General features: G+C 39.0%; 1 protein-coding gene across 1 annotated transcript; it reads right to left on the bottom strand.

Moving 5' to 3' along the window:
* Positions 1–74: 74 nt before the first annotated feature.
* On the bottom strand, positions 75–25,791 carry RNF2 (ring finger protein 2). The gene is made up of 7 exons (XM_007434510.3): positions 25,617–25,791; positions 10,864–10,952; positions 10,470–10,630; positions 9,233–9,448; positions 7,511–7,783; positions 7,111–7,282; positions 75–1,158 (listed from the first exon to the last, which is right to left on the bottom strand). The coding sequence occupies exons 2-7, from the start codon at positions 10,948–10,950 to the stop codon at positions 1,057–1,059; spliced, it is 1,011 nt and encodes a 336-aa protein (XP_007434572.1). The 5' UTR covers positions 10,951–10,952; positions 25,617–25,791; the 3' UTR covers positions 75–1,056.
* Positions 25,792–26,057: the final 266 nt, after the last annotated feature.

Raw genomic sequence — 26,057 nt, 5'->3', positions numbered from 1 at the left:
CATGGATGATAACTGATTTACAGAAACTCGGATGCTATAATATGTAAGAGTACAGAGTTTTGATCCAGTCAAAATTAAAGATCATTCCAATACACATTTATTTATAGCATAAGTGCCAAGTATAGCTGATATGGGAAAGTTTAAGAATATTTTCAGAGAAATTTGTCAATATTTGCACCAGTGATTACTATCTTTTTAAGTAGTATCAATACAACCCTTTTTTCCCCCCTTTTTCCTGGCTAATATGACTATAACATCAGCTCTTCATAAACTGTGATTAACAAAATTTGGAACCAGCCTCAGAAATGTATGCTCATTCCTTAAAGTCCTTTCCCAGAGCTAGTTCTACTTCACTCTTTAAACTGCAATTAAGCAGTGCAACAGTATTATAGTTAGTGCTCTCTTAACCATGTTGTGAAGTGGGTAAGAATAATTTATCTTAAATATGATGAAAACAGGAGAAGGAGTAGCTTGCATTCCCATAGCCACTGGGAATGAAGAGTGTTACATGTGAGGTGGCTTTTTTATTTACAAAGCAGAACAACATTACAGGGCATGGCAAAAGAATTCAGTTACTGCTGTGAACAATCTGTCTTTTCTTCCAGCCCCAGCTATTTCTTTAGCATCTGAACTAGTTAGTTACTAGCAGGCCTACTCTTAACCGTCTGTAACTAACAGTGCCATAAAGAGTTATAGCATCTCTAGTTCCTTTGTCAATATACATCAAGGTGCTAGCAAGTCTGCCCATCCAAGGCCCTCCAACATTCCATGTTCCAAAGAAATTTTGCTGTTGTTAGTATCATGCACATGAAACAAGAGCCACCAAAACAAAAGAACACATACGACAGTAACAGTGGAATGTACTGATCATTCAGTTCTCCAGAAAGAAAAATATAAGTTAAATATCACACAAAATACTGTCTAATAATTAATAAAGATATTCATTGGGGAATCCAAGTCTCTGTGCAGTTGTCCATGATGCAGAGGATGGTGCTTCAACTTAAAGTAAAGCTATAAAAGCAATTATTGTTCCAACTCAAAGCCCTTTTGTAAGGCTTATTTGTGTTCCTTTGTTGGTGCATAGTAGAGCTCCATGGGCTTATTCACTTTCCAGTACTTTTCGCTGACCAGCTCCAAGGAAAAAGAACCATTTAACACCTAGAGAGGGAGCCAAAAATTATGCCAAAGTTAAAAATAGAGAAAATGTTATTGCCATCTGAAGATGAACAACAAAAAATAACTAGAAAATCACCAAACATTGACAAATCACAGCTGGTAAACAGCACTCACTCCAGTCTATGAATAGCCTAATATAAACCAGGTACTTTTCAGTTCCAAAGGAAAAGCAGCTGCAGACCAAATGAGGGCTTTGCAGTGTATTTCCATAGAAAAGTCTACAGATCTGTTTTTAAATCTATCCTTCCCATTGCAAAATAGAGCATAGTGTTTTAGTTAAAAAAAATGTACACTTGAAATGTCTGCAAGCCACCACTAAGAAAAATAAAGCTACTCTGTTGAAAATACAGCAATGTCAAAAACCACTCCAGCTTTGTAAGCTGAAATTAAGAAATATTATACCACTTCTGATCTTTGAATACTGGACATAGTAAAGAGTGAACATCTTTAGATCTTCAAACATTTAACATTTTGAAGAAATCTGTCAACATTTAAATGTTTGGGTTTAAGTAATAACAAACAAAAGCTTTTTAGCTGTGTCTGCATTTTTGTCCAATACCTTTCATGCTGAAACCTTCATCAAGAACACCTTTTCAATCACAATTAGAAAATATTTACATTTCCCCCATCAAACATGTTCCCCTTTATTAGCAATATTAAGGGCAATAATACTGGTTGCTTGTTAAGAGCACAGAATGAAATCAAAGGAAGGCAATTACATGGTGTGGCAGTCAATAAATAGAACACGATGACAGCAATTAATATCAGCATATGAACTCTGGTATTCTCACTTCTTGGGCTGCTATAGCAGCAAAAGCAAAAGAACATTCTTCCTAAAAAATGAAATGCATCAACACAGGAACGTGTATCAAAATTTGAGCTACTGTATCAACTTCTGAAAGCTTACCATCTTTCTGTTACATGGGCAAAAACATGGGAATAATCGAAACTGAAAAAAATGAATATGAACTGCAATGGCTTATGTCTACCAACCTGAGGGCAAACCAGTTTACAGGTAGTCCTTGGGTTATGACCATTTGTTCAGCAACCATTCAAAGTTACGATGGCACTGAACAAATGGTATTTATAATTGGTCTTTGGCGTTCTGGCCATCGCAGCATCCCTACGGTCATGTGATCATGATTTCTGATGTTCCCCGCTGGCTTCCCACAAGCAAAGCCAATGGGGAAGCCAGAGGAAGTCAGAAGTCGCAATCACATGAGGTCCTTGCTCAACAACCCGTGTGGTCCTCACTTAGTGGCAACCAGGACTGACAAAATTGCCGTTGCAAAGTGACATGGTCACATGATGTCACGCTTTACAACTGTATCACCTAGTGACAGCAATTCTGGTCCCAACTGCCATTGTAACCTGTACAATGATGCAGAACAAGACAGTCCGTTTTATGTCTGGGTTCACATATTGTACTAATCCATAATGTTGTTTGTTTTAGACTGATACATTTTAAAAAATAAATGAGATTTTTTACACACAATAATTGCTTGGTATGCTTTGATTTGTAAATCAAAGCTGAGGACAGGAGTAGCCAATCTTCACCCCATATGATGTATTCAGCCACCAAAATATCCTAAGTTCCTGTGCTGAAATTCAGGGGGGGAAAAACCTAAATTTTCAGGAAGCAGTTCTATATTTTGCCTAAAAAGATGCAAAATAGCCCAACATGATTTAGTACAACTATTTTGCATTTTAGAAGCCTCCCAGATGCCAAAAGTATTCAGCCCCAATTAGGTGATATTACAGGATACCTATGGCCATCTGAGAACAAAGTGTGTGTGTGTGTGTGTGTGTGTGTGTGTGTGAGAGAGAGAGAGAGAGAGAGAGAGAGAGAGAGAGAGAGAGAGAGAAATGGATGGCAACTAGGCTAAAAGCAGAATATGTTCTGACTAACAATATTTGTTATACATTATTTTAAGATGTTAAATATTTTTATTGGACATATAGAAATTTTATCACCTGTATCTTTTCTGTACTTATGTCCTCTACTTTTTTTGTTTATGATAAATGAGTAAAAGATGGGAAAGAATAAGAAATTATCAAGAACAAGTTCTGAAAAGCAGATTCTTGGAAAGCATCTAAAAATGTGAAGACTAAGGATCTCTTATCAGTCAAAGAGTTTACAATTGTACTTGATACTGATCCATTTTCTTTAAATAATAAATAGGATTAAAACTGCTTGAGCCAGCTGGGCTTGAGGACATTCTCCCTTAAATCACTGGAGCCAGGTTTACTAAAGCAAGGGAATGAGCTCTCAGCAATGAAATTTGTCAGATGGCAAATTTATCAACTCATGAGGTTATATCCAAAAGCCCCACAGCAGAAACAATTTTAGTTGATTTTATGGCAAAACAGTACATCTTGACAGTAGATACTGTGACTTCAATCTTTCAAAAGTGACCTATTATCACTAAATTAGATTTGCTTCAACAGTATTGTTCTTGCTATTGTTGTTAAAGAAAAAATAAAGGTGAGATAAATGACAACAAAAGAAAGGATACTAAGTTGTATCACAACAAAGAAATGGACATTGGATGATTAAGTGGGAAGAAGATCCCCATACTCAGATACAAGAGGTACATTCTTTTATACTTCAACATGCACAATTAATTATTTTTGTCAAAATAATAACAATAAAAAGGAAGTCCATCCACTTGAAAAGCAATCATTTTCTCTCCAAACCAGTTTTACATTGCCAAAAATCCCAGGTTGATTTGGAAAAGCTGGAATGGCTTCAAAGGACAAGTGATGTCAGCAAAGTCATTAAAGTTTATATCAGGCCTGCACAACACGCAGTTCACCAAGCAGCCTTGTGCGACTCGCTGGCATTTTTTGAAAAATAATCCATCCACTGCCACCAAATGCTGCCATCAGGAAGGATCTGCCATGGCTGCCTGTGTTTTCATAGCCACTTGCAGCCTGAAAAACACACTGCCAAGTGCCTCCAATACCTCACAGACACTGCTAGCTCCGTCACTGCTGCTAGCCATTGAACAGCTGATTGGCATGCCAGCTATTCCTCTGTGGTCTGCAATTATTTTTAAGGTATTAATCTGGCCCCTTCCCCTCTATGAGTTCTGCAGACCTGGTTTAGATGTTCAACTATCCCCTAGGTCTTTATCAGGGTTGGTGTTCTTTCAAACCCCATCTTCCAAGATTTTGGTGTTAGACCATTGTTATTAAAAGTGAAAAGATAGCCCAGTTCCAAATCAGCTATGCTTACAGATATAAGCACTTTGATAACATTATAAAGTCAGTTATTGTCACCTTAAAGGAAAGTGCCAAAGTGTCTTTAAAATTAAATTACTTCTAAGATTTTCCTTTAAAAAATCTACTTGCTAAAGAAACCTTTTAATTTGTTATTGAAAGAGGAGCAGTCACTGCCCTATTTAAAATCTTGCGGCACTTCAACTCTCAAGCAAGGAACTTGGAGGAACTGGTGCAGCAGATATTTCAGTTTTTTCTTTTTAATAAATTTACAGACATTTCTAAAATTCTGTTTTCACTTTGTCATTATGGGGTACTGAGTGTAGATTAATGAGGAAAAAAATGAATTTGATTGTAGTACCAGGCTGCAACATAACAAAATTGAAAAAAGTGAAGGGGGTCTGAATACTTTCCGAATGCACTGTATTATTGCATCTTGGCACAGATTTAATAATGCCCCCCTTATCCAATCACCTAAGTAGGTGGGACTCTAATCTTACTAGTTAATTTGTCTCCAGAAATCTCTAGTACAGTTGCTAACATATGTTCCGTAGCTATTGCCATTTGGGGATTATTTTACAGGGTATTTTTCTTTTTTCTCTTCTTGTGTCTTATTGTTTTTAAGATAAGTTAAAGATTATTTAGCTTATTTTAATTGACTGATTTTTTTTCCTCTTCATTTTCTTTGGTTCCTTCCTGATTATGTATGACACATGGTCTTTGCCCATAAATAATATTTATACTTATGTATATTTACTAAGCGCAGGTCTGGCCCAAAAGATTATCTGCCCCTAACAATGCACAAACCTACTCAGCATGTCATGTAGCCCCTTTCAACTAGATCTAGACCAGATGATTAAGTTTAATACAGATCTTATAAATCTAAGTTTTATAATACAAGTCTCCAATCATTTAAGATTGATACCTTACATATGCGAAGCTAGTTCTGATTTAGTTCATTCTACTTTATAATTTTTCACATCTAAAATGAGAGCCACTGTAATTTATATTAAGTACACAGTTCAAGTAACAAATAAATATATCATACAACTAGACTTTATTGGAGAGCTGAGACTGGCTGCAGCTCCCTGCTGACTTTGGCTTGCTATATCCACACATCCATATATTTTTCAGAATTAGTGCTCAGTGTACTGAAGATCACAAATTATAGGAGCATATAATAACAAAAATATGTTGTAGGGAATATAGACTCATTTTTAGGCACAGTAGAAACACCATTAACTTCCCATTGGTTTCTGGGATGTTGAAAGAAGCACATTGTATATTTAAGTCTTGTCCAAAATAAAGAGGACTTTCATCCTTTTTATACAACATGTAAGAGATCAGGATTCCAGAAACAGAAATAGAAGTTTTCTAGCATGTTCACTACTATGTTTATATGAATTTCCATAGGTTAGCCATGTTAGTTTTCTGCAGCAGAAACAAAGAGAGTTTTCTGGCATCTTAAAGACTAATCAATTTGTTATGATATAAGCTTTTCTGCAGTCCACTTCATCAGATGCATGGAGTCCAGACAGCAAGCATTAAATCTGCACATAGCTGTCACAGGAGACAGAAAGGGAAGAGGGAATAGTGAGAAGAGAATGGAGAGGCAAGAGAGTGACCATTAACAAAGCAGTAGCTAAGCATGACACAATCTTGCACTGATAAACTAGTATAAAAAACTGTATTATAAGAAATCATAGTCTCAATTTATTCTGAGAGAATTGGTGTTAAACCTTTTGGTTCAACTGTTTCAGGATGAAATGTGTGTTTCTAATTCCTTTGTTCAAGGATAACCACCTTGGGCCCAGCGACAAGGGTATTTTAAGAGATTGAAATAATCCCATTGCCATTTCTAGTATTCATAGACCAGTGAATTACCGCCCAACCACCACCACCCCCCGTAATGTTTCTGTTTTGTTAATGGTCAATCTCTCATCATTCCTCACTTCCTTTCCTCCCCCATCCCACAAGAATACACATACTGCTCTTTTTCTCAGGACTGTACTCCATGCTTCTGTTGAAACAGGACTGTTCTCTGCAAGGGCTTATGCAATAGATAAAAATGGTTAGAATTTAATGTACAATAACACATATAGTTGTTTGTATTATATTTATGAAATGCCCTTCCTTCACATTTACATTTCATGGTAGGGAATAAGTAATCCATGTCAGAGATTCTGTTAAGATTGTATAAGAAAGGGAGATGAACAGGAGAAGCTCAGAAACAAATCAACAGTGGTCTGAAACTAGATTTTCCTCACCTCTTTTTAGCAACAAGTGTGCTTTTTTTTCCTGTTAGTTCACATTCTAATGCATATATAAATAGCTACATTACCACAGATGAAATTAAACATATAAAAGTCCTTTTCAGAAATTTTCCATGCAGAGGGCTAAACTTGGGTTTATAGATTGTACCTTTTAAGTACATCTTCAACATCATGCATCCCAACAGCACTCCCACAGATAACACATGAATATTAGCAAAGGAACACTCCTATATATTAGCTGGGCGCAGGCATTTCTTCTGACATCCATGTTTGCCAGGCGTCCATGTATGTGGATATTGGGGACAGTACAAATGACTGGAGATAAGGTTCCCCGCTCTGCATGTTTAGCCATGGGCATAATTAAATTCTGAACAGGATTCAAATTTATTTCGAAGCAATGCCTTTTCCCAATTACATTTTTGCTCAAACAGCTACTCACGGTGAATTGGCCATTAGCTGTAGCAATATAAATTGTGTACTGCTTCTCGCTGGCTGTTTCAAGATTCATCTGATTAGACTCTCCTTTGCTCCGAAGTTCTTCTAAGGCTAGTCTCACAGCTAGGTACTTGGACAAGTGATCAACAGTGGCATTGCCCGAGGTCTTAATATATCTGTACAAAAGCAAAGATAGTTTATGTATGTACCAGTACAAGAAGTAAGACTAACAAATATTAAAAGGCTTGCAAGGAAAACAATCCTGCTGATATGTAAAGGGCAGCAATCCAGTATTTTCTATTGTTTATTCTACATGAAGTCATACAGAGCTCACAATATTCAACAGGATTAATGTACTACCATATTCAATATACCTTCTAAAATAAAAATGAACCAGTGCTTACCTTGTCTGTGCACTGTCATCATTTTCCATAAGCGTAGGATGGGGTCTGAAAACTAATTCTATTTCACTTGCACCATCCAATACTGGGTCTATGGCAACTGTTGTATTGTTATTGTCCAGTTCAAGCCCAGAATCATCAGATGTTTTGGTCCTTTTGTTACTTGGTCCAGCCTCCTGATTACTGTGGGTTGAAGCATTACTACAATGCGAACTATCACCATTGTCTTCTGCTCCACTGCCATTCTCTATCTGTTGCTTCTTGCCTCTCTGTAACCTAGTTAGCACAATCAAGAAATAATCCAAGTTCTTCAGTCAGTCACTTTCAGAGTCTTTGCATCAGATAGCAACTTCATTTGTCCAATCCATATCATTCTTATTTTTTCGTTAAATACACATATCCAATGTACAAAAAAAATCTGGCACTTTAATAAGATTTCAAGGCTTCTATCTAGCCTGTATAAGACAGATACTATGTTATATAATATAAAAAACTGTCCAAACTCTTACACAGTATCCAGCATTCTAGTTCTACTGCTATTTTGACGTCAGTTCTGAAATGTAATAACAATGTGTCCCATTATGGATGTACAGTTGTGAAATTTTCTCTTATGAATCAACGGCTTTCAGCTGAACTAAAATTATATCAAAGCTAAACCTCCAAATTATAAAATATTTGGGGGGAGGAGCAGTAAGGCAACTCAAAATGTAGAAAGGCACAAGTGAACAAACCTGATGCCAAGATAGCATATACAATTCAGTCCTGTTAAGACATTATGTTAAGACTATTGCCTGCTTTTTTTAAATTTTTACTTGTGCAAGTTTATTAAAAGATATAGATCTCAGGGATACAACAGCATATGCTACACTTAAAGACAAACTGGCCAAGATTCAAAACATGTCACCTTAAATGATTAAGGAACTGAAGTATTTTCCTCATAAAGAGGGTACTTTTCAATTCAGTACAAAGAAAAATGAAAATATGGACTAATGATAATTCTAAAGAATATATGGAGAGAATAAAACAATTTTTCACATTTAGAAGAGGGCTGTGAAAAATAAATATCTAATAGAGCTCTCTTTTTCCATGGATATAAGCCATCAGTTTTATGGTAGGAAAAATGCAATGTTTCATTGCATTCAAGGAGATTGTACTGAATGTGAGTAATGGGCAAATAAATTCTGTAGTATTAAAACAGATAGATACACTGAATTCCATTTTTCTTCTGTCATGAGCAAGTCCGTTTTGCAAGACAATTTGCATAATATTACAAATGTATACATATTATACAGAAAATATGCCATTTTAAATATAGGTTTTGAACAAATATTAGGATATGATTAGCTGCAATGTTGCTGGATACAATGAAGCACTGGCATTTAGGCTGTTGTGGTCAATTTTGCATGATCCACAGTTTTCAAATTAGAAAGAAAAAGAAAGAGGAATTTATTTCAAAATGCAAGCCTATCATTTATTTCAAATAAACATACACTTGACACTACCTAATACAGATTCAGAACACTGGTCTACTCAGTCCAGTAATGTGTTTTCTGAATAGCAGCCATGATCTAACCTTCAGATAGGCAATATTTTCTTTCTAATCCTTCTAACTTTCTGTGCTGTGATCTGCAGATGGAAATGGGTCTTCACACAAATAAGCATGCATACTACCACTGAACTAGAGAACTCTCTATGTCCAACTTTTCACTACATATAATTTTTTACCTGTTCAAGGCCTGGATTTTCAGACCCTCCTCAATGCTGTGGCTCAAAGCTTGCTGATTATTGTGCTTGCTGATCCTTGCTAAAACTCTCTCCTGGTGAGCCTCATATTCATCACGACTTGGGTAAATTTTACTGATGAGGGCATCGAAGTTTGGATCTGGTCTCAATGATCTTTTAGAAACAAGCTTTTTACGACAAGTAGGGCATTCTTTGTTTCTGAGAATAAGAAAAAAAAATCCAAAAATATGCTCTCACCTTATTCCATGAGAATGTATACTTATTGAATTGTTCACACACCTTGGCAGTTGCTTTTTGAAATACCTAACTATCCCTTGTCAGACTGGCAACAGTCACTTGTTAGTTTTCCACATCTCAGAATCCAAATCCTTAATAACAGATTTGTTACACTCCATTACTGACATTAAATGGATTGGACATAATTGACAAAGACATAGCAGTTAAAGCATGAGGCAGTACTGAATTCAATGGAATGATTTGGCCAATGCTCACTGACTCTCACTGCTCTTACTCCTGTATATTGTTTGGGGATTTGGTGACAGCTTAACAGTAAAAAGATCTTAGCATTCTTTATGCATCCCCTTTTTCAAAGGCTAAAAAAAGTAAGCGGTTGCTTGGAGTCAGTGTAATATACTGGACACGGTTTCTGATTTGAACTCCAAATTGAAATCCCTACTTGGATATGAAGTACTCTGGATGACCTTGGATCAGATTAAGTGGGATGGCAAAAATACTCATATCATCCTGACTGCAAATTCTTTATAACCTTCTTTGGGTCTTGACTCTGGCCAGCCATATAGGTGACAAGAGACAACTTCAGAGGAGAAGGAAGGCAAAAGTATTTTTGGTAGTTTCTTTGTGGCAGAGCTGTTACAGGCAACAAGCAGACCATAGTCCCATGCATCATCAAAATTTGGCAGCAATCTGCTTTTTTTGCCTCTCCCATCCACCTACCTTTCTTGCTCAAATAAGAAACAAATGGATGTTATAATTACTCTTAACAATTCCACCCCCAATTCACATACTCCAACATGGGACCAAAAGCAGTGGCCTTATCCATACCTGAGACATTTATGCATCATTGGCTGTATCCCACGTGGCCTCCAACGCCAAAAAAAGTTTTCTGTCACTGGTTTACAGTATGACCAGAATTCCAAAGTACTACTCAGAACTATTACTCAATCCCAGTACAGTGTTTTTTTTTCATATACCAACTTACCCACTTCTGAGGGCTGTGATGATACAATCAGCACAAAATCGATGTAGACATTCCTTAGTAGTCATGGTATTTTTCAGCATATCCAAACAAATGGGACACATCAGCTCACTGTGGAGACTTCGGGGTGACACCACTATCTCCAGGCCATCTGTTATAGCTTCCTAATGATCAAAATAGTGTTCTCAAGCAATTATTTCCTTGCCTCATTGAAATTAATTATTTACAAATGCTACATTTTTTAAATACTCTTATCATTTCATTACTTTTCTTATTACCTAATTTCTTCTGGTACGAATTATTTGGGGAAGATCACATTCACGCTAAAACAGTACAACTATATAACCAGTATCACTACAAACTTATGCAAAGATGGGGAAGAAAGCAACTACAATACCTGAGGTGTTCTTTGAAGTTCATATAAGCTGAGTTCCCACGTTTTGCTCAATGGTTGTGTTCCATTTGTCTGTACAGCCTGAGACATGGCTAAAAGAAAAAGAGACACATCAGAATCATCATTATCATTATCATCATCATCATCTCACCTTTTTTATATATAACTCAAGGCAGCAAACATACTTAATACTCTTGCCTCCTATTTTCCCCACAACAACCTTGTGAGGTGGGTTAGGCTGAGAGAGAATGACAAGCCCAAAGTCACCAGCCAGTTTTCATAATTTTAATAAGCCATGTAGATTGGATACTTTACATATGAGCTTAACAACAGGGGGTGCTCTCAAGCAGGAGACAGGGAATTACTTTTATCCCACCAGTGTTCACCTAAAACTGGTATTTGAAATCACACTGCCCCAACCCAGAGAGAACACTGAGTCTTCAAGATTACTAGCTTTTGACTAACCTGTCTTCCATGAATCTATCCAATCCCCTTTTAAAGTCATCCAGGTTAGTGGTCAATACCATGTTTTGTGGTAATGAATACCATAGGTTAATTATACACAGTATGAAGTACTTTCTTTTTCTTGGCTCCTTCCAAATCTCCTTTCAATTAGTTTCAATTAGTACAACTGAGAGCCAGTTTGGTGTAGTGGTTAAGGCATCAGGCTAGAAACCAGGAGATCATGAGTTCTAGTCCTGCTTAGGCACAAAGCCAGCTGGGTGACCTTGGGCCAGGCACTCTCTCTCTCAGCCCTGGGAAGGAGGCAAGGGCAAACCACTTCTGAAAAACCTTGCCAAGAAAACTGCAGGGACTTGTCCAGGAAGCCTCTGAGAATCAGAGACAATTGAACAGATTGGAAAAAAAAAATTCAACTGAATTTGATTAGTTCAACCTTCAATTAGTTTCACTGGATGTCCCTTAGTCCTAAGGCTTTGAGACAGTGTGAAGAATTTCTCCCTGCCTACTTCTTTCACACTATACATGATTTTATACATCTTGATCAGGTTGTCTCTCAGCTGACTTTTTTTCTGCATTCTGTATGTAACAAACTACATCCCTCATACTATTTCCAATTCCACTATGCAGTCTCTCTCCTCACACTCTGAATTGCACCCAGAAGCTCACTGGCAACCAGTGCAACTTGTGGAGCAGTAAGAACCCATTGGCATACCAAGACATGCCCATCGCTGCCCATGTTGCTGCACTGTAGATCAGCTGCAGCTTCTGAATAGTCTTCAAGGGCAGCCCTATATGGAGTGCATTGCAAGTGCTGAACCGCAAAGTGACGAGGGCATGAGTGACTGTCTTAAGGGCCTTCTGATCCAGGAACAGGTGCAGATTGCACACCAGTCTTGAATGGGGAAGTGCAATCCCATTCAAGACTAAAGATAGAAAATCACCAGATCCAGGGAGCACTATCCACAGCCATTTGGTCTTTGCAGGATTGAACAAGAGTCTGTTTCTCCGCATTGAAACCCACACAGCCTTCAGGTACTCAGACAGGACAATAACAGTGTCACTTGGCTGGCCTGGGTAATTGGGTATCACTAACAGATTGATGATATTGAACCCCAAACTGATAGATGACTTCACCCAGATGTTTCAGAAATATTAAACAGAAAGGGAGAGATCATCAATCCCCGAGGCACCCCACAAATGAGGGGCCAAGAGTGCGATCTGTCCTCCCTGTCAACATAAACTGGAACCAGTCGCAGAGAAAGGAGAAGATCCACCAGTGACCCCCAACTCCTAACCTGTGCAGGATACCATGACTGACAGTATCAAAAGCTGCTGAGAAATCAAGGAGTGCAAGAATGGGTATACTACCCACAACCAGGCTCCGCCAGAGATTATCCACGAGCACAACCAGTGAGTCTCTATACTGTATCCTGGAGTGAAACCCGACTGAAACAGGTCTACTTTAATGAGAAATGTCAGAATAATACCCAGCTTAGAATATAGGTACAAAATATGAGTATAAATCAGTTGTTTATAACTTAACTGGATCTGTTAAGTAATCTTATACCTAATTACTTTAATTTAAAATAATTATAATATAAAACCCTTCCTCTAATAATTAACTCCTATATCCATGCTGTATGGAATCAAGCTGAACAAAAGATTTCAGGATCTTTTCGTGAAAATGACCATAAAATATGTGAACCCAATCAAGAGCCATTTGATGCCTTCAGTGAAGAATCTGCAGCACGCATCTCACCAGTCATACTTTGTTATTGGAAATCAAGCACACAGGATAGAGTATCTAATATTAACTGTTTCCCATGGGGCAGCATGCTCTGTTTGGTGCACTCTTGGGAATTGGTAGTTTCCTGCTAATGGCATTATTAGATCATAAAAGTTGTTTACTTATACTGGTCTGTGAAGACCACTGTTTCTATTAAGATTACCAGCATGTTCAATTGCTAATGTACAATGACAGTTACATCTATGGCCTTCCACAAATACAGCTGCCAATATGCCATACGTATTTTACCCTGCAGGACATCCATGCCCTCATCCACTTAACAGAAAGAATTTCAAGGGGAAATTCATTTTATATTAAGAAAAGTGAGATAGCCCTCTCATTGTCCTACATGGGGGGAATGTGTAGAGAAGAGTGAGATGAGCTTTTCATTTTGCAAAGCCTGAGTATCTATGGCAGAAGTGATAGTGATTCACACTTCTTCCAAGTGTTTATATTATAGGTAGTCCTTGCTTAATGACTGTTCAGTTAATGACAGCTCAAAGTTACAATGGCCTCAGAAAAAACTATTTACAGCCTGTACTCGCACTTACAACCATTGCAAACTGTTGCAGCACCCCTGCAGTCACATGATCACAATTTGCAATCTTTTTATGATGCTCATTAAGTGAATCACATACATTAAGTGAATCATGTGGTTGTTAAGCAAACTCCAGCAAAAACATCCATTGGGGAAGCTGGATTTGCTTAACGACCACATGATCCACTTAATGACCGCTGTGATTCACTTAACGACATTATAAAAATGGTCGTATAATCAGGTCTGGTCACATGCTTAACGACTGCCCCACTTAACAACTGCCCCACTTAATTACCAATTTTCCAGTCCCTATTGTGGTTGTTAATCAAGGAATGTTCCTGCTGCCTTACTAGGTTTCAGAGGATTTGCTGAAAGAAAAATACTAAGTTTGTTTAATCATGATTCATGAAGTCATAATGGTTATATTCATGTACCTTGATGAACCAATAACCCGATACATAATTTGTCATCCTCATAGGCTTATCATAATCAAAAGCAGGATTTTTTTCTATTTTTTGCACACAAGGCAATATGATCACACTAGATCTATGTGTAGAACTCTTTCTAAAAGGCAACATGTAGTGAACCCTCCTACTCTCAAATCCTCTAAAACTTGGGAAAACTGGTAAAGTTGTTCCCTCATACTATGTTGCTCAGATATTTAGATGTAGAGAAATTGCATAAAATCCCACTATTTCTACGCATTTGTACAGACAATTACTAACTGGAGCATTGTTTACCCAAAAGGAAGATGATTGTGAATTCAAGATTTCTCCCTGCAAGGAAGTTTAAACAAACAAACAAAATCATCTGCATTACTGCATTCTTAGTGAGCCTAAGGGACCCCACACCTTTTAAAGGTAAATTATTTAGGAGATAACCTAGTCTTTTCTTTCAGGTACAAGAAATACTTGAGCAAAGAATTTCACATTTCTGTTATCTTGGTAACATCAGATGTAGATAATTCCTGAAAGCAAGTCCCAATTATTTTGCACATCCTAAACAAGGAGGAAAGTAGTCAGCCATAAATGGAACTGGGAACTCATAGGTGTCTTTTTCAGATGTCTTTAGCATAAACATTCATTACTAAATATACGTTTGTAAGAATTTCTCAACAAATACAAACAATTGTATTACAAATATAAATGTCCCTTAAATTGCAAAGTTCAAAAACATTTATTGTGGTTAATCTGTTAATTTAAGTCATATAGCTTAACAGCATTTGAAAAATATCAAAGGGACACCTGCATTTTTTGTATTTGATTATTATTTGAGTTCAAGCAAAACAGGCCCTCAACCAGTGTATATTCAATAAATTGTGATCAAAGAAACCATGATTTAGCCCAATATGCAAACCCATAGAGTAGTCTACCCACTGGCTAGATATATGGATTAGATTCACACACTGCATTAAGCCATAGTGTAACTAACCATGGTTTATGCACACTGATTTTGTGAGACAGAATCTGAAGAAATTGTTTGTGAGACAGTGCAAAAGTGTGCAGGAGCAATGCTTGTAAAGAACATCCATGAGTTTGTAGATGGGCACTCAGGAAACCTAAGTTGCTAACAGTTCATTCATGCCTAGGGTCCTGTAACAAAGTGTAGTTATTGTGCTATGGTGCCTTTGTTTCCTGGGGTACAGGAAACCCTTGTTGTCTGAGAAGCAGCAGTTCTGAAACTATATATATGATCAACTGACAGCCTCCACGGCAACCTCTCTTCACCCAAGCCCATTTTATTTGGGGGGGGGGGTGTTAGTTTCCTTTATTCAAGGTAATAGGGTAGTTTTAGTTAGTAAAAGAAAACTTTTAAAATCAGGCCCCTTTTATAGTGAAAGAGCATTGTTCTCCTCCAAGAAGAACCTTCCCTCAAATAAAGCCTACTTACTGTACTTGCATGGAAGAGTATTTTCCAAATAGTTCTTCCTCCCTCCCTGTGTATACATGCATGTGTGTACTGACACTGACAGCACTGCTGCTTGCTAGTTGCATGTGGGCACCTATTAAATAGAGCCCTTTATTTTTTTCTATTTTAAAAGAGGCTAGCTTTCTAGACTTCTCCTTCCCACACTCCAGGCTGGGCTAGCTAGGTATATACTCCAAACTACATCACCACCACCACCTCCCAAAAAAATCACCCTGAACAAGCCATAACTGAGATAGCAGGGCCAGTCAGAGGGCTAGTCAGAAGGAGGGCAGTGACAAGAGGGAGGGAGGACTGCTGTAAGGAGACTTGATTTTAATCCCATGACTTCTTAAGATACCAGTAGTTCTATCTGGCCCCATGGTGGGGGAGGCTGATGAAGGACCCAGTACTGGTAGAGGAACCCTTCTCCCTTATATAAGCAGAGGTAGTATAGAGTTCATGCTTAAGGTAGTCAGCTCTTTCCCCTCAGTTAGCAACCCAAAGACTGAAGGGGAAGATCAGGAGATAGAGGAGCTTCCCCCCTCCTGAATCTGAGAACACGGCATGTGGTGATAACTGTGACCAACATCACAGTATGGAAACATTTCAAGCTTGCACTTGAAGACCTATTCTATTCTATTCTATTCTATTCTATTCTATTCTATTCTATTCTATTCTATTCTATTCTATTCTATTCTATTCTATTCTATTCTATTCTATTCTATTCTATTCTATTCTTGTTGTTGTTTAGTCGTTAAGTCGTGTCCGACTCTTCGTGACCCCATGAACCATATTGCGCCAGGCCTTCCTGTCCTTCACTGCCTCCCTGAGTTTGCTCAGTTTCATGCTCATTGCTTCAGTGATGCTATCTAACCATCTCATCCTCTGCCGTCCTCTTCTCCTTTTGCCTTCAATCTTTCCCAGCATCAGGGTCTTCTCCAAAGAGATCTCTCTTCGCATTAGGTGGCCAAAATATCTGAGCTTGAGCTTCATTATCGATCCTTCCAATGAGCAATCAGGGTTGATTTCCTTTAAGATTGACTGGTTTGACCTCCTAGCAGTCCAGGGGACTCTCAAGAGTCTTCTCCAGCACCACAGTTCAAAGGCATCAATTCTTCGGCGCTCGGCCTTTTTTATGGTCCAGCTCTCACAGCCATACATTACTACTATGGAAAAACCATAGCTTTGACTATGCGAATCTTTGTCGGCAAGGTGACGTCTCTGCTTTTTAATATGCTATCTAGGCTTGCCATAGCTTTCCTCCCTATTCTATTCTATTCTATTCTATTCTATTCTATTCTATTCTATTCTATTCTATTCTATTCTATTCTATTCTATTCCTACTCTACTCTACTCACAACCAATACAAAGCACAGGTCAGCAGAGGAAAGGACACCAGGCATCTTAATACTCCATCATTCACACCTGGATACTGATTTGGTGGAACAGCTGATCTTCCTCAAGGGGAATCTCCCCGTTTTGGACTTTCCTGACCTACCATTGGAGGGGGCTAGCCCCTTATCTCATTTTCCAAACTCTCTCCCCATGACCAGATGTGGCCAATGGTGAGTCCCTAACACCTACTTTGAGCCATTAACTCAAGCAAGTCATACAGTACTTCTGTATGCATCTTTGATTTCTTTCACCTGAGAGACGTATATTGGAAAACATTCCATATGACTCACATGGCTATCTCTTTCAGTACCTAAGCAATGTCACTAAGGCTTACACGGGGGAGATTCCATGTGACTTTATCTAATCTCTGTACCATCTGAACTTTATCTAGTTTCTGTACCATCTGAACTGTAGTGGAATTCATCCATTCCTCCTATGGATCCCTCCCCCCATTATACCACTATAGCCCACTTCCTTCACACATGGCTAATGATGATACTGGTGATTCCACTGACTGACCCAGCTGGGTCAAACAGGATGCACTGAGGCCACATGCATTTGTAATGCACGCACATGCAGCATGGATACAACGGTCTAGCCAGCAACAGACTACCCAGTCAAGATAGAAAAACAATGAGGATTATTCCCTACTCATCATGCCACTCTTTGTCTGGAAGATAAACTACTGCTGGTTTTTGTAAAGATGCCTACTGTTGCTGATATTCAAAATGCACTTACATATACAGAGAGCATGCCTTTATCTTAAAAAGCAATGAAAGCATCAACAGGACAAAAGAGCATGCACAGAGTGCACATGCATACCTAAACTAAGCAAATAATCTTAAATGTAATTTTCCTTTTTTCCTCAAAAGCTCTATTCTAATGCCTTGGCCTGGTTTGGTTAGCTCTTTTGGAATGTTTGATTCTGTGCTTTCAAAAACCGAAGGGTGACCCGGGTTAGTCAGCTTGATGTCACTCATTCATTGTTACTTTCTATGCACTGCACCCTTGTATTCCCTTCCATTTGTGGAGGCTTCAGATTGCATTTAAAAATCTATACTGGCTGGCCTCATATACAAATGGGTGTTCACTCTGTGCATGCTCTTAGAACTAATCCTGTCCATTGTCCATTTTGCTTAAAAGACATGTTTGAACTTGCTGATTTGTGTGACCTGTTTCCATCAGCTCTTCAGTCTGTCCCTTTAGCACTTCAAGTGTAAAAAGAAGCTTTATTTTTGCTGAATAAACTCTGTATATGATTCATGATTACTCTTCAGCCAGGCAGAGGGATTTATTTGTCTCCTAGTGTTGGGCCTCTCTCCTGTGCAGCAATACTCTCCCCCACCCCACCTTTCCAATCTTCTCATTCCACCAGACAGAAACTGCAATTGCTTTTTTTCCCCCTCTATTTTCTTCTTAGCAAAAAGAAAAGGGGAAAAAACATAGTAAATCTGCACTGCAGGTGGAAAATTTTTAAATACAAGGATTGAGGGAGACAGTCCATGTTCCTGATTGTCTGCAAGGGTAGGCTTCAATTTAGAAAATATAGGTTTAGAAGAGGTTTGTTTTTAAACATATTTAACCCGTTAATAGACTAATTGGATTTAATTTAACAATTTCTTCTAGGATGCCCTCCTGTCATGGAACTGATAAATGACTGAAAGGGCTGTGTCTTGTGTGACATATCAAAACCAGTCACCTTACTAATAAACTCTCCTCACATTCCGTTCCACCAAGAATACCTGTACCACAGGACAAACTACTGTTGTATTCTAAGTTCAAGGAAGGCTAGGACTAAGGCTTCCATCTCTGGATTGCAAAAATCTGGATGCCCACTAGATGACAATAAAGGGTTATAAAGTCTTCTGTATCTCTCTGCTGCCACCTCATGACTTTCTTGAGTTTTGCATGTCAAGAGACTTCTTTTGAGTCCCCACTGTTTCTTATGGCTGAAACTCTTGAAACTGATTTGAGTTTTATTTTGATGAAACACAAAACACCCAAACCAATTTCAGTTTTGTTCCATCACATCAGCCTGATGGAGCTTTCAGGATGAATGTTTTGTTTCAAGTTTGGAACAAAACACATTTTCCATTCCATGGGCACTCCAATCTTAAACTAATATATTAACTCAGATACACATATTGGTTAACACAATACTAAGCCAAAGCAAGCCAATCCTACCACAGCATAGCATAATACACGAATCTAGTCAACATGTTTTTTTCCACTGCCCTTATATTTTTAGAAGCAGATATTTTTGGTTCTTTTAAATACAAAATATTTATATTCCAGCTTTCTGAAACCTGATACTTTCCAGATGTGTCATCTTCAACTACCAGAATTCCCCCAGTCAGCACAGTTATTGTTGAGAATTTTGAGTAAAGTCCACATATAAGGATAACATTGAGGTTGGAGAAGATTATTTCATTTTATTGTTAGGACCAGCTATTATTATAAAGATGGAACAGTGACTTTTAATTCAAAAGTAGGCAATCTTTGATTATCCTCTAGCATTATGTTTGCAACCCTCAGAATCTCATGAAGTAGGAGGGACAATATTTTTGGACTTATGTTTAGTTTTTCTTAAAAACTAGAAAAACTGAAATCACACTGATTTTCCCCATTTGAAGGGGTTAAGCAGCAAAATGGGTACAATAAGTCTCTACAGGGAAAAGGCACCCATTTTCTTCTTTAAACAGTTACAAATCAGAACAAAAAATTCCAACCCTGCCTACTCCATTGATATCATGATATCATTAGCACTCTTTTTGTAGTCCAGAGGTAAGATACCAACATAAATTGCCTGAGGCCAAAAATGGTTGCCTACCCCTGCTGTAATGGATAGGTTCACAAAAGGCACCTAGTCAAAATATATTTAGGTGCTTTTTTTTAACCTAATTATTCATATTGTATGAATCCAACTACAGGTACTATAGTTTATTCAATAAACCACAACTAAACAATGCAGTATTTAGTGCTACTAAACAAAGTGTGGTTTAGCATAATGTGGGAAGCGTGGTTTAGCCTGGAATGCCATCGTTAAGCAATATGATCGTAAAGCTTGATGTCACGTGACTGCATCACTTAGCAATGGCAATCAGGCAGTCCTGGTTGTTCTCATGACCCAAGATGCATGGGTTGTTAAGTGGGAAATGGAGGGAATCCCAGGTAAGGAGTGCAGGGGTGCCGCAGGGGGATGGGGGAGGCCTGGGAGGCCCAAATTAGGGTGCAGGGTGCATGCAATTGCTGGGATGCTGAGGAAAGAGGGTGTGGAGTGCGTGTGACCGCAGGGACGGTATGGAAAGAGGATGTGTATGAGATCGCAGGGAGGCCAGGGAAAGAGGGTGTGGGGTACATGCGATTGCAGGGAGGCTATGAAAAGAGGGTGTGGGGTATGTTTGAGTGAAGGGGGGAAGGAGGGCATGTGAGCGAAGAAAGGCAGGGGAGAGACTTACCCCAACAACTTGTGACCTTCCTTGCCAGCTTCCCAATGACTTTGCTTGGGAGAAGCCAGCAGGGAAGGTTGCAAATGGCAATCATGAAACCATGGGATGCTGCAACTGATCGTAAGTGCAAGCTGGTTGCCAGGCACCCAAATTTTGTTCACGTGACCATGGGGGTGCTGCAATGGCCAGAACTTTGAGTACCAGTCATAAGTCCCTTCGTCCAGCACCACTGTAACTTTGACTGGTCGCTGAACAAATAGTCATAACTCGAGGACTACCAGTATTTATGATGTAGCACAGATTGATTAACTTTCTGACTTATTTAACAGGATAAACTTTCTGCTACCAAAAGTGGATACTGAACAGATAAAGAGGCAATCCTTTGACAAGTCCACACTATAACAAAACCCAAGAGCATTCATTCAGTCAGCTTGGAGGAAGATACAAATAAAGCAAGCAAACATCTTTCCAAATTATTCTTCTATATTTATTAACTGGAACAAGCTATTGAATCAAAACACTCCCTATCACCAATGAGAAAGGATGAAAGGTTCATATAGGCAGAATTGTATGATGATAGCAGTGGCTAAAACAGGATCCTCTGAAAGCTTGCAAGCATGAGACAAAGGAGAAGTCTTTCTTACATACCACACTGAATCATAATGTAGTTTGTTTGATCTTACCCTACTACAATGTGTAAACCCAGCCACTATCTAGTATTCAGAGGCATGCTACCTTTGAATATGAAGGTTCAATTCAGCCATCAATAACAGCAACTCTGTATGGCAGGATAAATATTAGATCTGGCTAAAGAGGAAAGAGATGCTCTGAGTGCCTCTTGAAAGAAAACATTTTGGGCATGTCACTTGCTCTATTAACCAAAGCTGGAGACCAAGAGAGCAATGCTATTTTGTTCACATTCCTTTCTTTCTGCATTTTTTTCCTGAGAGCTCATGACATATTTTTCTTTAACTATTAATAATCCTGTTATTTTATGTTACTGATCAGAGTAGGAACATTAAAAGGTGGGGTATTAAATGACTTATATTGACTATTTTACAGCCATTTACTTTGTCCCATACCTGGAATCAAAATCCTATTTTTTTTTCCCATTCAGGGCACTTCCTATACTTCACTGAATCCAGAAACTAAGCCACAATGTAATATATGTACTCATTAGCCATTCTGAAAGACACCCACAAGTTGCACTTTGCTTTCAAACTATATAAACACCAGGAAGAGCAAATCTGTTTTGTGTATTTGAAGTGGGAAAGTTACATTTATTAATACAATAATTCACAGTTCTTTTTGTATGCACTTACATTAACTCATATATACATACTTCTATAGAAGGAACTGACCACAAGTATAAAATGCTTTTATGTCACATTCTTTATTTACTTACTTACTTACTTACTTACTTACTTACTCATTCATTCATTCATTCATTCATTCATTCATTCATTCATTCATTCACATTCTACTTTTCATAAGAGCACACAATTTTCCATTCCTTTCACCTTCACACCAACCTGTATGGTGGGTCGGAAAAGTTAGTATTCCTTGCTAGAGAGCTTTTAAGCATTTATATTGGATGCAAAATAGACCTTTCAATAAATATTTTTAATCAAAATACAGCAGAGTCTCGCTTATCCGACATAAACGGGCCGGCAGAACGTCAGATAAGCGAAAATGTCGGATAACACACAGTAATGATTGAGTGCAGTAAAAAAAAAAAAACCAATCCACTGCGCCTGTTGCAATCGATTTTTGCGTTGCGGTGCCACACCGTCAGGAGCGATAAGAAAAAGTACACTCACACTCGCAAACAAGCGGCACACTTTTCTCGTCACCGATTTATGCGTGTTGTGTTTTTTTTAGCGGCGTCGGATAAGACGGAAGGTCGGATAAGCGAAGGTCGGTTAAATGAGACTCTACTGTACTAGTAGTATAAAAAACGTTTCGCTTCTCCTAGTTCATTCAAAAAGGATAACCATCCATCATTTGAACTTCAGGGTCAGCTTCTATTACAGTATTTATTTCTTTGATTGCTTCCCTGCCTACATGTGTGATCTGTTTGCCTAATTTTAATTAATTCCTATTGACCTAATATATTCAAACAGACTTCTCCTTCCCAATTATCATAAGAGCCAACTGTGAATAGCAGGAAATCATTCAATACTTCTATCTATTTCCCATTTCCCAACTAAATTATAATATTTAGACAGAAGCCCATTGCATTTTTGAGACAGGTGATTTCCTCTAGAAATTATATTGTGTTGTTGTGTTTCACCAGAAGTTTAAATTCTCAACAACTGAATGGAAATTAAACAAAAATAAATATCAAAATGCCAATGGTGTGTCGTAAGGTAAGATTTTGGGAAGAATAAGAGATGCTCAGTAATTCCTTTAGCTAGGTGAAAATATATGGATTCAGGCACTGAAGAGAAGTTGCACCAGGAAATTGTACTGATTGTTGTACATTGCCCAGAGTAGCTTTCTGTGAGATGGGTGGCCATATAAATGTGATTAATAAATAAATAAATGTTCCACAATGTGCTATGATACAACAATTATTTAAAATATAGGAGTACTCAGAGGGGAAGGAAAAAGCAATGTCAACTTGTTTCAAAATATAATTGCATAATAAAGCAACCAAAAAATAAATTCCTGTACATTGCCTTTTTATTTTAAAATAAAGTAAAAAATTTAAAAGAACAAAACAATAGAAGAAAAATGTGCACACTATCCATTTAAATCATACTAAATCCATGGCAACCTTATCAGACTTTAGATTATGTAATATCATAAGATAGGTTAAAATGTTCAATATTGAAAAATTACACTATTGCAATAATACACTGAATCTTTTTCTATTTCTTGTTTAAAACACTTTTTTGGATGAATAATTTGCAGCAGATAATTTTTTCTGGAAGTAAATTTGTTTGTTTGTTTATAAATTAAATTTATATGCCACCCATCTCACTATCAGTGATTCTAGGTGGCTCACAGGTAAAAAACATAAAAACATTTAAAAATTACAAAACACATTCAAAGACTACAAAATTAAAAGGTGAAGAGTGTATCCTTAAGGCACCAGCCACCCACAGTGTTGGGAGCCTCCACTGGATCCCCATGCTAGTCGGCAGAGCTAGGTCTTAAGGCTCTTCCGGAAGGCCAGAAGAACGAGGCCAAGATCACCTTGGGGGATAAGATATTCCACAGGGCGGGGGTGACAACAGAAAAGGCTCTCCTCCTAGACCCCACCAGTCGAAATTCTTTAACCAACGGGGTCCACAACATGTCCTTCCTGCTGGACCAGGTGATGTAACCAGGATGAGGCAGTTCCTCAGGTAACCTGGTCCCATGCTATGAAGTGCTTTAAAGGTCATAACCAATACCTTGAATTGGATCCGGAAGCAAACCAGCAGCCAGTGCAGCTCACACAGCAGAGGTGTTACATGCGCAACCCTATGGACCCCCAAAACTGCCCGTGCCGCCACATTCTGTACCAGCTGCAGCTTCCAGATACTTTTCAAGGGTAATCCCATGTACAGCACATTGCAATAGTTCATGTGGGAGATAACCAGGGCATGAGTGACTGAGAGAAGGGCTACAAATCAAATAATGTAACAATCATTTAGAACACTCTATATCTTACTTCCAAATTAAGACTCAAGGCCATCTTCTGTACCTCTAACCTTGAAGTTTTAGAGGGAGTTATACCCCTTTGAAAAGCCCACCATCTCTTTTTGCAAATGTCACTTATCTGGATATAGCCTCTGACTGAAAGAAGCATACATAAAACTGATTCAAATATAGAGCAACAGGCAGGCTCTGTAGAACAGAGATAATTTTGTCATGTTACTGCACCATTAATATATCTGATTCTGTCTATAACATATATAGGACAAATAGTGCTTTTCTCACACAAGAGAGTTAGATTTAATAAAATTTATGAAATCCTTTTCCCACAACATAGCTTTTAATTAGCAAAGTATACTGACCAATTATGAGTCAAATATTATCCAAATGCTATCATTTGATTGTACTTTAACCCATGTCAAAACCAATAAATATTCAATGAAACTAATACTATTGTAAACATAAGCATCTTTAAATCTGACTACTCAACCACACTTTGAATTTTACATTTTAAAATATTGGAAACTGAATGACAGAACTCCCATCTTATTTGATTTAAACTTGAAGCAGTGAGTTTGACTATTACAAACAAAAACAGCCAAGTTTGGCCTTTAAACAAAGAGATGTCATCACAAAGCCATTTCATTCTCTTGACAAATCTAGAAACACACAACTGGCATCCTGTCATACTGAAAAACAGCTGCATCTCTGGTCAACCCCGACAGTTTTGGGATCCTGTGAGAGTTCAAAGTTCACAAAAGAGATGCCTTTAAAAATGAAGCAATACCTAGCAATCAAAACTCTTTCAAAGGGACTATGTTACCATATACTGTTGCACATATTTACTGGTCAAAATACAAGTCTCTCTAACTCCTTTTACTTGCCACCGACAGATACTCTGAAAACATCGTTTCAGTTCTAAAAAGATGGGTGGCAACAAGTATTCCACTTGCTCTTCTAAGCAAGAGTGCACTCTGGCAGCAAGCTTGTCCACTCGGGAACACACGATGCAAACCTTTTCATTAATGTTCGAATTCCAAAGCTTTCCCCAGGAAAAGCAGGTGCGCGCATGCACACATGCAAGAGTCCCGCGGGCAACAATCGCGTTTGTATCCGCCAACCCTGGCCGGGGCCACCGGGGACGGAGCGATTCCGACAGCCTTAAGCTACGTGCAGACTAAGGCAGCCGTAGCAGCGGAGACAGATTACACAGGGCCGCTGACATCTTGGCTGGCCCTTCCTGAGTGCAGTCGGGTGACTATCTTTCTCAGCCTGAAATGAGCGACCAGACAGCCACCTCTCCAACCAGTCGGCAAGGGGGTGTCTGATCAGTGCGAAGCCGAAAAAGGGGTGCCGGTGGAAGGGGAGGCGAAAGGGACCGGACCGCAGACACGCGTCCCACTGAGCGCCCAGAGACTTACTTCCCAGCGGGGCTGGGGTTTTCAGCCCCGAAGAGGAACCAGGCGGAGGCTTTCTGGCCGGGGGAAGCCTCCCCTTCCAGCCCCACTCCGCGCTCCTCAACAGCTGAGAAGCCCAGCCAGATCCCGCGCCGCCCCGTTCTCTTCCTACTCACCGGCCCCGTTGCTCGCTAGGTCTCGGTGGCCGGCCTGCTCCCGCCCGCGCGCCTGGTTCTCCTGCCCGTCGTGGTCGTCGTTACCGCCCCCGCCGTCGGCGCCCCCGCCCCCTCCTCCCGCAGCCAGGGCTGAGGCGCGTCGACCGCGGCTGCCTCAGCCCCCTTCCTCGCTAAGCAACACAATATGGCGAGCAGCGGCAAACAGCTGCCGCAAAGGACACTGGGAAAACAAGCAGGGAGAGGTACATTATACACGGCAGAAACGGAGCGGGCGGGGAGGGGCGGTGAAGTTCTGCGGAAACTCCGCCCATTGGTCACGCCCCTCTCATCTTCGTTCTCCGCAGGTTCTAAGTGGGACTGGCGGCTGTTTGTTAGCCGTTGTGGTGCTGTGTTCCAGCGCTCTGAGCTGTTCAACGGTCCTTTGCCTCCCGCTGTTCAGTT

Source organism: Python bivittatus, unplaced genomic scaffold (assembly GCF_059951505.1).
Source record: "Python bivittatus isolate LINGU-HERP-01145 unplaced genomic scaffold, Pbiv_v1 ctg000700_np1212, whole genome shotgun sequence".
Classification (NCBI taxonomy): Eukaryota; Metazoa; Chordata; class Lepidosauria; order Squamata; family Pythonidae; genus Python; species Python bivittatus.
The sequence above is the reverse complement of the archived record's forward strand: the minus strand, read 5'-3'. Positions and strand labels throughout refer to the sequence as shown.

Bases quoted from the DNA above. Each gene is read 5' to 3' on its own strand.
- RNF2 (XM_007434510.3), bottom strand. From the start codon at position 10,950: ATGTCTCAGGCTGTACAGACAAATGGAACACAACCATTGAGCAAAACG. The intron at 7,784-9,232 runs GTAAAAAATTAT...TGTGCTAACTAG, and splicing joins AAAATCCAGGCCTTGAACAG to GTTACAGAGAGGCAAGAAGC. The intron at 1,159-7,110 runs GTGAGTAGCTGT...CTCCCTCTCTAG, and splicing joins CAGCTAATGGCCAATTCACC to GTGTTAAATGGTTCTTTTTC.